Consider the following 16,159-nt stretch of genomic DNA (forward strand, 5'->3'; position numbering starts at 1 on the left):
TTACAAGACCCTTTGTCAGGAAAATATTGCATAAAAGCCAAGACTGAAAACAGAGTTTTCAATTGGCTTACTCTCCTGGCTGAATAAATTGCACCCAAAAATATTAGCTTAATGATCAGAAAAAAATAAAATGCTGAATCCACTATTCAAATTCCCAAAAAACAGTTAACTCCATACTTTAGGCATCTGCAAAATCATTGCTCTGAAAAGCTATATCATGCTCCGTTGAAAAAAAACCAAACTAAGAAACCTCAAGAGCAACCTTAGGCCAGGGCAACCAAGAGGCTCTTTCTAGACCCTCTGTGCTTTGCGGAGTTTGTTGGGAGGCACACAGGAACATTAGTTTTCTTTGGCCCAAGGTCTGCTGAAAGTTAAGGATGGCAATAGTCTGTCAGGCAGATGAGTAGCCATTTTGTGATTGGCATACCCTTTCTATGATAGCATCCAGCCATCTTATACAGAGTAGCCTAACATTTCAGAGTATTAACAAGCCAACATTTTGTTTGTTTGTTTGTTCTTTATTTATATGCAGTTGCACTGTAAAGAAAATAAAAAGTGTGCTAATGATGAGACTGTGGCCCATCTAAGAGTGGCCTCCATTGAGGAAATTTGCAAAGCTGTGGCATGGCGCTCAGGTTACACAATTACTTTCCATTACTGTTTAGACACAGACTCCTGATGTGACAGTAGGTTTGATCAATTTATCCCCCACAATCCAAAGGACCACCCCCAAATTCTTCCACCCAATAGCCTAATCTTATTATTTTGGAATGTTTTCCATTAACTGAGAGAGAGAGAAAAAAAGGGGTTTATAAAAAAAAAAAAAAGTTTCCCTATCCATTAACAGTCTGGTTACCCTTTCTGTTGCAAGGCAACCCTTAACTAGATATTCCTGCATGCTTATCCTGCAAACAAAGTTGCTTATCTGTAACAAGGGTTCTCTGAGGACAGTAGGATAATCAGCCACACATTTCCACCCTCATACCCTTTTGGAGTTGTTCTTGTATGCTATTGTATAAGATAGAGAAGCTCTGCAACATTAGGTGTGCACAGGAAATAGCATACTTAGCCAGAAAAGCTTTTTCAGGCTTTTCTAGAATTCTCTGGAAGACCATTCCATGTTGATGCAGTCAAATATCACCACCCACATGAGGCTGATTATCCTGCTGTTTTCTGAGAATACCTGTTACAAGTAAGCAGCTTTGCTGTACATATAAAAAAAAAAAAATTGTACTCCGTAAAGCATCTTTCAATTCAAGACCACAGATCTGGTTCCAAAACATTTTTTAAAGTGATATTAACTCTCGGCTTTTAATCTTGCATATATAGATTTAATTTTTATTTAATTATTATTCTAACTATTTTTATGTTGCTTTAAATTTTCTGTTTATTCTTTAATTGAATGTTGTATCCCATCTTAGGCACTATGATGGCATCACAATATTAAATGCTATGCTATTTCTAAACATGTGAACCTTCCCAAATGCCTACATGCCATTCTCTTTAATTTCTTTCTAATTAGAACACTGTTTTTCCACAAGTAATGAAAGATATCAATTTGTCAATTATTTTTCCATTTATACTCCTCACTCCAATTGATTTCTTTGGAGTTGTGCTGCATGAGTGGTTTTGAGAAAAGCACAGGCAACCATTTTTTAATTTTTCTTTGCCTTTAGTTTAAGCTGACATAAGAAAGGCAGAAGGTGGTTGCTTACTGCAGTTCTTCCATTTAATTCAAGATGTTGGTATTGTTCCATGAGAAACTGCATATCAAGGGATAAAGGAAGTGTTGCATATTTCAGTGAAGCTGATAATGTATTATGCAGTTCTGAGCTGGGGATGCAGGGGGGGGGAAGGGAAAGACCAGACTAAAATCCCCATTTATTCACTTTCTTACGGTGAGCAATACGTCTGAGCTGTATTTTAACAGAAAACAAGATAATTTATATTAAACCGTCAACATATATATTTCTGCCAGAAATTCTTCTATACCCTGAATTTTGTTGAATCAAGCCTATGCTGATTATGTGACAAACAATGATAGTGCATTCCATCAATCAGTTGGTTTTCTACTCATTTTCCGTTAACTGTCTCCTCCCTAGACAATCACATTCCCTGCAAACCTGTGACCTCTCTGATACAAACTCCTTAAGATTCTGCAACTAGGATGCCCAGCCCTTTAAAATTCAAACATGAAACAAATGAACTTAAGATATACTCTCATTTTCGAGAGATTTTTTTGTATTTTTGTTTTTTAAATAACTGAATTATGAATGTATTTGAAAGATGCACAAATGGATTATAGCTTAAGTTGCAGCCTCAATTATTAGCACTTTAGGTTTCAAATTTGTGTTAATTGAATCCTTTTGGTTCTGTAACTTTTGGAAAGGAAAATAATATTCACAGAAAAAAAAAAAACCCTAAGCAAAAACCTCTCAAAAAAAAAAACAAAAAACTGTGGGACTTTTGCCCAAAAGTGCTACATTTAAAAATTCAACAAAAAAATATATCAGCAGGCTTTTTACACTATTTGTGCTCTGGGAAGGTAATGTTCAAAGCTATTTCCGTATGTAAAAATGCTTTCACTAATGAAAATGGGCATTTATGAAATTGCCTTCATGCATGTGGGTAAACTTACTTACATAGTTACACTACATATGTTATCTTTACTCACAGCAAGAAGAGGGGTTCCGAGGGTGGGGCTGAAGAGGGGGTTTGGAACTACGTAAATACATTTGCATTTTCAAAAGTATGCAGGAATTCTCTCAGGTAAACTGCATTCAAATGTCAGTAGATATAAATGTGCATGTGTAGTTTTCCCAGCATAATTTTCAAAGTAAAATTATGCATGTTGCTTTAAAATTACCGTAACGTGTACGGGTAGAAATTACCCATGGGCTTTACAATAATACGGGCATTTGCAAAATTACCCTCTATTTTACAACTTGTCCAAAATTCCAAATGCTTTTTATGCATAACTTATCACATGATGAATGCTCTTTATCTAACAATACATCCCAATTTCTGCTGCATGTGGTAAATGTTGGGAGTAGAAGGATGAAGAAATGTATTGCATGTGAGATTACCACTCTTTCCTTCTTATTCAAGGACCTTGTCAAAATTTCTCATGAATCAATAAATCCTCGCAGTGTAAAATATTTGAATTATAGGTATTTACTGTCCTAGGTCATAATTTTTCAGTCTCCATCTATCAAACATGTTCTTAGTTAAGGCTGCATTATCATTTGACTATAGAAACATATAAATGTGAATTAATAATTTTGTCTTTTGAATAAAGGGATAGTTATGATTTTATTGATCTCATTGATCTCAATCTACTGAAGAGGGTAATGCATGCAACCTTAAGCTGCAGCTAGAAGATTAACATAAGATTCTAATCATCACACTCATTATTGAGATAGACTTTTTCTCTTATTGAGATAACTCAAGCCAAATAAAAAGGAATAATTTAATTCATATTTGAGATACAGTAGAAAGAAGTTATCTGTTCATCTTATATATTCAAGACAAAAATATCAGTATTTAAATTTTTTGCATAATGTATATGGTGTACCAAGTTATACATTTCAAATGACTTAATATTAAACTTCTAAAACTCTTCTGCTGCGTTATATTGAAAATAGATGCAATCCAACTAAACCATGTAATTTACTATTGCATGTTAACATTCTATAGCTTAGTGTTTTCTATAGTGATGTTATACAAAAATGTTATTATATATTCAATGGTATAGAGACACAAACAACTGTTATGGGAATAAAATACCTTCAATATTTTTTGATGGCTTGTAGGCATCATTTTTCACAATCATCTTAATAAGGTTCAAGCACTGGACAATGAAACGTTCAAACGTAACTCCTTCACCAGCCTCTGTAAAAACATAGCTTACAGCAACCTCCAGTGACCTCTGAATGAGAGGGATGAATGAAAAAGGATGTTGACCCAAGAAGTCCAAAAGCTACGAATGTAAAGAACATTTTTTTTTAATATACAGATACAAATATCTATCTATATAATACACTTAGGCAATGGTGTCTTATGTCATTGACCAGAAAGGTGTTCATATATGTGCCAGCACATTTATACCACCATGTGACCCCAGAATCCATGCAAACTGGAAAGTGGTTCAGGTACTGGCCTCCAGCTGCACAGCTGGAAGACTCGGTGGAACATCTACAGGACAGAAACATACACAGGACAGTGGAGTGAACTGGGTCAAACTGAGGTTTGAAAACAGCAGCAGAAGAATGGGAGACACCGGTGCAGTTAGGCTGGGAAAGTGACTGCTGGGGAGCAGATGGGTTACACAATCGCTTTTCCTGCAAAAATGTTTTGTGGGTATATGCCAGTAGCATATAAATACAATAGTGTAATGTCAAATTCAGTGACTAACTGAACATTTGAAATTAAAAATCAACTAAAGAATCTTTCATTTAAAATAAAAAAATAAAGTGCAAATAAGGACAAAAGCTAGCGAGTGACATATAAAGTTTAAAATAGATAGATATAAAATGCATCTTGCGACAAAATCAGATATAAAAAAATATCTCTGTAAAATAACATCATACATCAGATTGCAAGAATAGGATCTGATCTGCGGTCAGAGTATTACCACCCAAGATTCTGGAAAGGAGTAAATGAAAGCTTTTGGCCCTTAGACCAAGTCTGTATTGGACTTTTTGGTTTTACTGTTAATGTCATTTTGTGTCACTAATGTTTTATTATTTAGACAAGCCGTTAAGCCCGTAACAACGGGCTACATTAAAAAATGTTTTCGGTCCGTTTTCGGACACTGCACCCGTCTACACTTCTTTTCCCTCACTCCCCCCTTTCCCCTTCTCATTCACCTCAGTCACTCATCCTCCTCCCTCCCCTGCTCCCACTCAAACTCCCTCCCCTCACCTCCCCCCACCCCCCCTCATTCTCCCTCCCCCTCACTCTCACCTCCCCCTCATTCTCCCCTCCCCCCCTCATTCTCCCTCCCCTCACGCACCTCCCCCCTCCCTCCTCTTCCCTCACTCCCTCACCCCCCCCCTCACTCTCATCCCCTCCCAGCTCATCCACACCCCCTTCCCTCTCCCTCTTGTGCTCTTGCGGCCCGCTCACCGAGATGGGAGGTCTCCAGTGATCCCTCCCTGCCGCTGCATTTCCTCCCGATATCGCCGCTGATGCTCCGCCCAGCTATTGTAGCTCGGCCGCCCAAAACTCCCAATATCGCTGCCACTCCTCCCAGCGCCATCTTAGCTCCAGCTCTGACCTCCGCTCTGACAGACATGCTCTCCCACCCGCGCATGCGCAGTAGAGCTGCTCTCTACTGTGCATTTGCGACACGTCGGTCAAGCTTCATTTATCTAGATAGATTCTTTGTCAAGGTGAGTCCAACTTTCAAAACTCTTTAATCTTTTGTGAAAGGAGACGGATCGTGCTTTGTCTAAATAATATATATATGTGCGCGTTGGAATTTACTTTGACCATCATTCCAATGATTCTCTGATACACAAGCCCCTGAGGCAGCCACTGCTGGTGGCGAAACTCGGCCAGAGTCGGGCACTTGTATATGATACTTTATGTCTCCTTCAATAAAATTTGAGAAAGACCTCTTGTGGCATCCACCACTTTGTTACCTCCACAACTTTCAAAACTATCCATGGTACATCATTTGTACATGTTAAGTGGGTCGCAGAGACATATGCATGTATTTTATAAACTGTGTGGAGGGAGCTGCAAAATTTATAAAATACCACATATATTTGTAATGCAGAAATACCCATTTTAAGGACCTTCATTTTCAGTTATTTATTTATTTTTCCTGGGGATTTCAATGTAACGATAAAAAAATATCACTGGAAAAATGACTTCCACTGATGTTTTTCCTCTAACAAATTATTTATTTAAAATTATTTACATAGCGTTTTTTCAATAAAATATTGGTCAAAGCGGTTTACAATAAATAAAATAACGAGACAAATATAAATAGAAGAAAAGATACATATATAAAATTATAAATAACTAAACTAGATTAAAATAAAAATGAAATAGAAGTCATACTTAAAGAAAGAGAAAATAGAGAAAAACTTGCTAATGTCTGAACAAAGGAATAGATGTAAAGGTTAACAATGTTCTGTGATCGAAGTAACAAATGTAATTTAGAGATTTTTTTAAATTCCTTTTGGTTTGAGATTTAATGGAGTGCAATTGGTAAGGAGTTCCATAACAATGGGCCGGCAACAGAAAAGACTCTTTCCCTAGTAAAGTCTAATCTGGCCAATCGAATAGATGGAATATCTAGTAAGTTTTTGTTTGGTGATCTTACGGTAGATGTCTAGTCGGCTTGTATATTCGAAGAACCAAACAAAGTCAGATTGAGGATGGATTATGTAAGAGAAAATGAATAATAGTATCTCTGAATTTGATAGGTAGCCAGTGCAGAGAAAATAAGATTGGTGTAAATTGACTTTTTTGAAGGTGAATCAAGTAAGATACGAGCAGCTGAATTTTGTACCAGTTATAAAGGTCAGATCACAGTGTCTGTAGAGCGTGTTACAATAGTTACAAAATTAGAGATTGAAGAAAAGTATGAAAGTCACAGAAAAAAAAAAAAGAGGATGTAAGCGCTTGAGCATATGAAATTTAAAAAAGGAATTTTTTTTTAACACTTAGGGATATGTGTTGTGATAAAGAAATCTGAATTTAGTAATACACCTAAATTTCAAGCTTGAGATAGGATGGGTATGGGGGTACCATTTAATAGCAAATGAGATGGTGGTCCGTTAGAAGGGTTTACAATTGAGGATATATCAACGATTTCTGTTTTATTGGGATTTAATTTAAGACAGTTATGAGACAGCCAACTATTGATAGTGTTTATATACAAGGCAACAATGGAAAGTGTGTCTAACCAGGAAGATTTGTATGGAATGAAAAACTGGATATCAGCAGCATATATTTTAACTTGAATGTCAAGAGCAGAGAGTAAATGACAGAGGAGGAGTAGATAGATGTTAAAAAGAATAGGTGAAAGGGAAGAGCCTTGAGAGTCTCCAGAAGAAACTGAATAATGATTTCAAGAATGTAAACCAATGTTAATCTGTTGAGTATGGTTAGATAAGTAAGTTTTCAACCAATTATGGACTGTGGAGTTAATTCCTATAGAAAGGAAACTAGATAGAAGAATTTGGTGATCAAGAGTGTCTAAAGCAGCTGAAATATCTAGGAAAACTAGGATGAAATCTGTATTTCAGTCAAAACCATGCAGAAATGTGTCAAAAGAGGATAAGAGCAGTGTTTCAGTGGAATGACCTTTACAGAAGCCATGTTGACTGGGATGTAGAATATCATGATTGGAAAGGAGATCTGTCAACTGATGCAAAACGATAGATTCAATAAGTTTAGCAAAAGAGGTGAGTGAAGCAATAGGTTTTAAATTATTGAAATCCAAGAAATTTTGCGATTTATTCTTGAGTATTGGAAGGATTGAAGTCTGTTTTAGAACATCGAGAAAGGTTCCAGATTCAAGAGACAGATTAACTAGTTTACAAAGGTAGTTACAGGCGACTTCTCCAAATGGATTTAAAGAGGAGCCCAGAGCATGGATTTAAGGGAGAATTTGAGATTTTTTGTTTTTGAACGATTGATAGCAATGTATTTGTTAAAACTGGTGAAAAAGACCAATTACGATCAGGAGAAGGGTTTGAGATTTTAGGGAAAGGGAAGTTGGAAAATTCCTTTGAAATTTTGTCAGTTTTGTTTTCAAAATGATCAGCTATTTTATTGCTAATAGAATGATTAACAATCATATCAAAACTTTGACGAGGGGATGTTAATGATTTGACAATTCTGAAAAGCACTGAAGGATTCCCATTGGCAGATGATATTTTGCCAGCGTAATAAGATTTATTTTTTTTTGCCATAATGATTTCTCTTTTGTAAGTGCATCTAAAAAAAGAGACTGCGACTGGTGGGTTGGGGGGGGAGATAAATTAACATGCAAATTGAAGTCACCGACTAAAATTGTTTGAGACAGATTTAGTGGTAAGTTCCAGAAAGCTGGATAAATCAGATTGTAAAAGACCTGGGAGACAATATTAGATGCCTATGTTTAAAACAGAAATGGTAATAAGTAAAACTTTGTATGGAATTGTAGATGGTATTTGGGTTTTGGGAGAAAGTGAAAATTTTATAATCGCGAGCAAGCCACCCCCCTCTGCAATTCAGTCTGGGCTCGGAGAAAGTTACATAATCATTTGGACAGATTTACTGTAACATTGTCCGAGTCGGTAAGCTAGGATTCTGTGATTAAAAAACAATTTTTGCTGTTAATCAGGTCGAAGAGGATTAAGACAGAAGAGAGAATGACAATAGCAGCAGTTAGAGAAGGCATTATAGAAATCAGAGAGCTTCTATGGATGGTTTTTGAGGAGTGGCAACATTTCTTAAAAGGGTGAACAAGAGAACTATATTTACAGTTACCGAGAGTAGTCGTGATTTCCATAATTGAGTTACGGATAAACTATGAGGCTCAAAATTAAATCTAAATGTAAATTTAAAGCACACTAATAGCTCAGGAGAGGATAAAGGGGCAAACAAAGGGGTGTGCTCCTTTATCATGCTCCTTCGTCGCATGACTCTCTGGTGCATGGTGCCTCTGATGTCACCGCAGGTCTTTTAGCCGTCACCCTGATGATGTCAGCAGAAGGGGGCGTGGCGGCACAGAGCCTGCCCGGCTCAGAAGCATGGGACCAATGGTGGGTAGTGGAAAAGTGTCCAGGCGAAAGAGCAGTTCAACTGAGGTGCTCCACAGATGTCAAGGAGAATAGCGGAGGCACAGGCAATTACACCCCTCCGGTGTCGCCACAGGTCTTTTAGCCATCGTCCTGATGTCAGCAGAAGGGGGTGTGGCAGAAATTAATTTTTGGCACTTTTTTTTTTTTAATCATATTGAAATTCCCAGGCAAAATAAAATAAAAACAGAAAACAAAGGTCCCTACCTATTTTATAAAAATAGATGCATACATTTTACACTTGTATTAACCCAGAATTAAATGCAAAGGCAGGTATTTTTACAAAGTATTCATGTACTCCACTTCTGAAAATACTTACTTGCATACATACTTGGAATCACCAGTTCATCAATACCTCCACCAGTTCACCCATACCCTACTAGACTTTATCCTGAACCCCTCCAGTGCACCCAGACACCCCATCCAAAAACTACAAATGACATTGAATTTATGCACATTAATTAGCAAGTGTAAATGTACAGACAAGCTCAGTAACATACACAACTTACAAAATAGCAACTTACAAAATAGCAACTTGTACACCTACTTATTATTATAATCCATGTTTTCTGTATTATTAATTTATTGTTTTATGTTAATTTATAGTTTGTAATTTTGTTAACTTATTGTTCAATTACTTAATTCTGTCCTATCTTCCGACATCCATGTTTTTACTCTCCCTGTTTTAATGTAACTTCTCTTTTCCACTTATACGTTAATTGATTTTTCCCCTTGTTCTAATGTAAACCGGTACGATAAGACCTGGTCTTGAGTGTCGGTATAGTAAAAGAAGTTAAATAAATAAATAAATAAATACTTCCCAACACCACCCCAAAATGCCCCCAACCAACAGTTTTGCCTTGTTCACATTTACAGACAGCATTGTAGGTACACACATACTCTCGAGGTTTATAAAATAGCACATGCGCGTGTACATGTTATTTACATACAAAACAGCCGGGTAAAATTACCTCCATTATGTTCAGTTTTATTGATGTACGATAGTATGTTTTGTATATAGATAGACAGATAGATAAGATAGTTTTTGTTTGTACAATGCTTTGATATTGATTTGAAAAATGGTTAATCAAATCCATAAACTAAGACAAGCCCAAACCCCTTAGGGACATTAAAAAATGATATCCTCAAAAGTAATATCTAAAACATAAAGCATGAACTAATCTAAGCCCTCAAACTAATCCAAGATGTTTCTTTTGAATCCTCAGAAGATTAGAATTGACTATTTTTTTATCATTTTTCAACCTTTGCAATATGAAAAATGAAGACATCATTACTTAACACACATACACATTCATTTCTCTGAGTTCTCTATTCTAAATCTTTTTAGATTACTTGAGTGATCTTCATTAATTTCTACTATTTATTGGCTACATTGATTCCTAATTTTAAAATCTTTGGGAAACAAATCACATAGGAAGTTTTTCTTTAGAAGAAAGAGTAACCTAGTGGTCAGAGCAATGATCTTGGAACTAGGAAACAAGGGTTCAAATCCCTCTTTTCCCACTAAAATGCCTTAAGACCCTTGGCAAGTCACAGTAGGGCCTGGAACTGGTAGGATGGCCCAATACTGTGAAGCGTGGGAAACGCTGATGGTGGTGATGGACCGGTATGTGGGGATAGGCTTCCGAAAGACCCAGGGAGGTGGGAAATTCTCCCGGTTGTACTGCCTTTATGACCGAATGCAGGGTCTCCATGTGACAACAGGGTACCTTCAGTGATTGAAGGTCTTGAGGTCTAGAATGGGCTGGAATGTTCCCTCTTTCTTGGGGACGATGACGTAGATGGAGTGGTGCCCAGAATTTTGTTGGTGCTTGGGCACCGGTGCTAATGCCTTTAAGACAAGAAGCTTTGTCTGTGTAGTTTCCACTGCTGTCCTTTTGGAGGGGGAGTGGCACGGAGAATTCACAACTTGTCCGGAGGTGTGCTGTGAAGGTTCAGGTAGTATCCCTCTCAGATGATGGTTAGGACCCAGTTGTCCGATGTTATTTCGGCCCATCATTGGTAGAATAGGTCAGGCCCACACGGGTTCTTCCCGTCGATGGGTCTGTTGATTCTCATTGAGGGTTGCGGCTGGGGCCTGGGCTTGAACCGGCTCCTCTTTTGTTGTGTCTGTTCCTAAAGGACTGTCCCCTGCTGGAGGGGCAAGGTGTGTGGTGTGTGCTTTTGTATGATCTAAAACGCTGAGATCCTCTGCCCTTGGGTGCCCAGGGAGAGGGGCGCAGGTTCTTCTTATTTCTGTCCTCCAGTAGCCAGGGTACTGGGGACTCGCCCCCTTGTCGGCTATCTCAACCAGTTCGCTTCCAAACTGGAGTGTTCCTCTAGCGAACATTCTCGTGAGCTGTGTCTTGGAGGTCACGTCGGCTGACCAACTTCAAAGCCAGGGTTGTCTTCTGGCTGCCACTACGTTACGAGATGCCCCTGGCTGTGATACGTACCAGGTCTGAAGACGCATTCGTGAGGAATGAGATTGCCGTATCTAATGCTTAGATTGGCATAGTTGTGTCCCTGGACATAGCCAGTCAGGCGCGTGTCACCATGGCACAGCAGGCCGAGATCTGTAAGGACATAGCCACCACATCAAAGGACTGTTTGAGGGTGGATTCCTGCCCTCTGTCATGGGCATTTTTGAGTGCCGCTCCTCCCTCGACTGGTCTGGTGGTGCGCTTTGTGGTGGCGCAGACCAGGGCGTCAATATTGGGAAACCTCAGAAGTTCCTTAGTCGAGAAGTCCAAGAGTTAGAGGGGTTCTAGGGCCCGACCTCTCTTGAAGCTGGCCTCTGGAGCATTCCATTAAAGGTTGATCAGTTGTTGAACGATCTGTAGTGTTGGGGAATGGCGTGAGGTCTGATGGAGCCCGACCAGATATGGTCTTGGACTAGTTTCCGGGGTGGCCCATGCCTTCAGGCTCATGGGCACGAGATCAGGCAGCTCGTCTTAGGGGGGGGGGGGGAAACGCATGATGGATCGATACGGTGCCGTTCCAGGAGGGATTTCCCCATCTTCCAGGGGTTCTAAGACTTCCTCCGACTTCTGGTCCACTGGTGAGAGTTGCAGCTTTGTCACCGGTGGTCCTGACTGCGTGGATGAAGGAGTGTAGCTCTGCGAGGTTCCCCCAGAGTACCTTCGCACTACAGGCACAGGGCGGTAACCACTTCTGGTTGCGCCGCTCTCAGGCGATAGGCTGGTCAGAGGGCCTGCCTCTCGGATATTTTGGCCGGATGTGCCATGATTTGCGCGTGAATCCTTCTCGGATGCGCGTGCCGGGGGCTTGTTGTGCGCGCAGTTGTGTGCATGGGTCTATTTGTGCGCACAGCCCTGTTATGCGCATCGCTGTGCGCACGGCACAAATGCGCACGTCGCTAGGCACCTCAGTATTTTATGCGGCCAAGCATTTTATGCGCCCCAGCATTTTATGCAGCCAAGTATCTTTATGCGCCCGGTTCGCCACTGAGCGCACTTGCTCAGGATGCGGGCAAAGTGGCAACCAAGGGAGGGGAAATTGTGCAAATGACCATGTGATCAAGATGGCGGTTCCCCCGGAGGGTCTCCAGGTGGGAGGACCCTTGAGCCGGATCGGGGTCTAGCCCAGCCTGGGCTGCTCAACCCGATTAGACAGCCGCCGAATGGATGAGCTGTGCAGCTATCTGAGACTCGGACACCGGAGATTTTGAGAAAGTTTTCTACCTTACCTTGTCTTGACGCTTCCCGGACTCTTGCCGGGCGGTCTCCGACTGCGGGGGGAGAGTGGAATATCTTCACTGCCGCGCTCGGTCTTCACCTGCTGCCTCTTAGCCGCTCCCCTTTCAGGGGGCTAAGTCCACGACGGGTCGGCGACCGGACCGAGGCTGCCTCTCAGAGACTCCCTTTGCAGGGGGCTAAGACCACGCCGGGACCGAGGCTACGTCTGAGGGATCTCTGAAATCAACTCAGGAATTCTCAACTGGGGGATGGACTCTTAGGTATCACCGCAGGAGAGCGGGGCTCGTCTGTAGGAAAGATTTGTTTATTTCTTTTTTTTTTTCTCTTTAGATTTGTTTTCTAACGCTGTGCAAGCGTGTTTGAAGTCCCAAACTGCTTTGGAGACGGAAAAAACTGAGGAATAGAGCCTCGTGCACGAGTATATGTAGTGCTGACGTCAGATTGAAATCTGACTCATCCTACTGCTATCAGCACACTATACCCATTGGTCCTGAGTCCATCTGCTACACGCTAGGAAATTGTACATTCTTGGCTGCAACTACATGCAATCTTGGTTCAGCCCGTAATGGGCAGAGGAAAGGTAAACAGAAGCTTGACTTCTTTCCTGAAGTCGGAGGACTTCGATTTGGGTGAAACTTGAATGAAAAGGGTGGGTTTAAAAAGCAGCAGGGCTTAATTTTTATTGTCTTTGGGGAGGCTTCAAGGGAAAGAAGAGGAGATATGCTGTGATGGGGTAGGAGGTCAAGGTCGTCTGAGGCCAGGACTTTTTTTTTTTTTTTTTTTTTAATTTGGTCACAGGGTAGTGGGTGTGGGAGAAGGGTTTTCATGGGTCTTTATGTCTTCTGAAATCTACCATCCCAGAGATGTTCCTAGAGCATCAGAAGGTGCTTTAGCCTACTGATGTTATTGGAGGAAAGCTAGCTACACCATTTGAAGTGTAATTAACTTTCAAGAATAGCATAGCAGACAATGATTTTCATGAACTGTGCTATCCTATCTGCATAATAATGCACTTTTTTGCATATATCTGCATGCCAGAGCTTTTTTTTTTTTTTTTTGCTTGAGTTGCGCCTGATATAAATTGTGACAAGGGAAATAATGCACAAAATAGAAAGTTTATTTGCCTGTAAACAGAGTTCACTGTAGACAGCAGGAAGAATTAGCCATCACACATGGGTGACGTGATCTGATGACACCAAACCAACCCATTTCTCACAGCTCAGTCAAAGTCTTACTAAGTATGTGTAGCTGCACGTACGCTGCTCCTGAAACCCTCAGTGTCTTAGCTTTAGTGAGGTAATAGACTCTCCAGGGAGGGTGGTGAGTAATTAGCATAACCGATTCATCCTTCTGTCTACAGAGAACCTCCACTTACAAGTAAGCAAATTTGCTTTCTCTGTTGACACGCAGGGCTGAATTAGCCAGGACATATGGGGAATCCCAAGCTGAGGGTTACACAGTGGAGCAATTACTGAAAAAGCAACTCGGCATGACCATTGAAGAGTGGACAACCGCGTGAACAGATTACACAAAAGTGCTTGTCCAAAACTGTCATCTAGGCATGCTGTCCAAACAGTAATGGGATATGAAGTGTACACAGATAGCTTTACAGAAATTTTCAACTGAAGCAGCCCTGAGAGAACGCACCATGGCTCATTTGATGAGCCTTGACAGAATCTGCAATTATCCAGTCCCAGGTCCCGTGACCGGGGCTACACAAATAACAGGGTGCAGGGAGCACTCATGCTCCCAGCACCACGCAGGACATGGAAGGAGATATGGAATTTAGGAGGAACTTACTAGCATACATACCCTAGGGATTCCCGTGGCATCTGGACCAGTGGCCAGTATCGCGGGCCCCCGATGACATCACCAGCTCCTTATATGGCTACTGCATCAAGGAAGTTCCTCCATATGCCAGCTACACAAACTCCCATCCTCTCAACCTAGGGTGTTATTTTGGTGATGGAAAGATTAAATGTATCAGATAGTGAATCTGTTAGTCAAGCGGAGTTACATTGTTCTTTATTGTTATGATTCCTGTCGTGCATGGATATTCTTAAATGTATGTCACAGTGTTCTGTATGTGGTGGGGTGGGGCGGGTGTACTCGAGCCAGGGTGGTGGGAAAAAAAGCCTAAGATGGCGAAACAAAGACATTCAGCATATGATTAATATCAAAAGTGCCGGAATGGTGTTACGTATTGAGCTTGGCAAGCCCAGGAGTGTGGCCCCCTTGTTAGGTAGCACGGTATGGGGCCAGGCATGGGCGCTATCCTGCCAGGAGGAATGCGGACAGCGGCAAAGACAATACAGTAGATAAACATATATTGGGCACCTCACAAACCATTTGTTAGATTAAAACTGCGGCCTTTTATATCCACCCAAGAAAGTTGTCTGTTTGGGTTATTTTGTCACGTCAAATGTTGGGGATGGGACATGTGTGGCGTCCCAGATGCCCATGTTATGTAAGCTAGCCAGTTCACAACAGTGTGCAATAGGATCCACTAGCAAATTTGGCAGAGTTCTTTTGGCAACGGCTACTTCCAGTCTTTTGGGATCAAAGGACAGAATAGCTGAGAAGACAATTAGGCAGAGTCCTTCTTAAATAGTAGTCCAAGACTCTTATAGTCCACGGAATGGAGAATACTCTATGCACATGGTGTTTAGAAAAAAAAAAAGGTAGAACGTTTGATTACTGTGAAAGGTTGACATAATTTTCGACAAAACTCAGGGTAATTATGCAGGAACACCTTGCTATGGAAGAACTGAAGGTTCTGTGAATAAGGGATCAGTTCTTTGAATTCCCTGACCTGTTAAACATGAAAGCTACTAAAAACAGCATTTTCTATTTGAGAAACTTTAAATTAATTGACTCCAGAGGTTCAAATGGAGGCTTCATAAGCTGAGTTAAGACAACATTGAGATCCCGAGGCACTGAAGGTTTAATAATAGGAGATTTAGAATTCTTTAATCCTTTATAAATTTGGATACCAAAGGATGAATGGAATTTGGAGCACTTTCTATTTCTAATGGTATACCACAGTGGCAATGAGGTGTACTTCACTAATGATGTAATAAGTCCCCATGAAGAAAGTGAAAAAAAGAACTGGAAGAAACCCTTTGGCTACAGGCAAACAGGAACAGAAAGTTGGCCTGACATGAGGACAAAAATCTTTTCATTTAAAGCTACAGGACTTTCCAGTAGAAGACTTCTTGGTTGAGATTAAAATATCTTCCACTACTCTTGGAGCACACAGGAAGCTACCAGCATTTAGCAAACATGTCATAAGGCCAGAGAGGATAAATTCGAATGGCAGACTTGCCGCCCTCCGTGTAATGAGATGCAGAGAAGTCCCTAAAGGGATTGGAAGCTGCTGGACAACCAGATGAGGTAGGGGAACCATGCCAGTCTTAGTCATGCAGGAGCAATGAGAATCATTCTTGGATGTTCTCGAAGCACCTTCTGGATCATTCTTGCAATTAGTGAGATTGGCAGATATGTATAAAGAAGAGTGGCATTCCAGTGTAGCTGAAATGAACTTGCTTGGAAGCATGGAGCAAAATCTTTCAACTTCCTCTTTGCTCTCAGAAGAAAGCAAGCTGTCGATTGACCACCACTCGTTGATGCATGGACCAT

General features: G+C 40.6%; 1 protein-coding gene across 1 annotated transcript in view; it reads right to left on the reverse strand.

Moving 5' to 3' along the window:
* Positions 1-16,159, reverse strand: part of IPO11 (importin 11) — a 1,257,051-nt gene that overhangs the window by 955,590 nt on the left and 285,302 nt on the right. Inside the window, exon 10 of the mRNA XM_029576426.1 lies at positions 3,787-3,979. Within this exon, the coding sequence (XP_029432286.1) occupies positions 3,787-3,979 (193 nt within the window). The remainder of the gene's footprint in view (positions 1-3,786; positions 3,980-16,159) is intronic.

The sequence above is a fragment of the Rhinatrema bivittatum genome, chromosome 1 (assembly GCF_901001135.1).
Source record: "Rhinatrema bivittatum chromosome 1, aRhiBiv1.1, whole genome shotgun sequence".
NCBI classification, from domain to species: Eukaryota; Metazoa; Chordata; class Amphibia; order Gymnophiona; family Rhinatrematidae; genus Rhinatrema; species Rhinatrema bivittatum.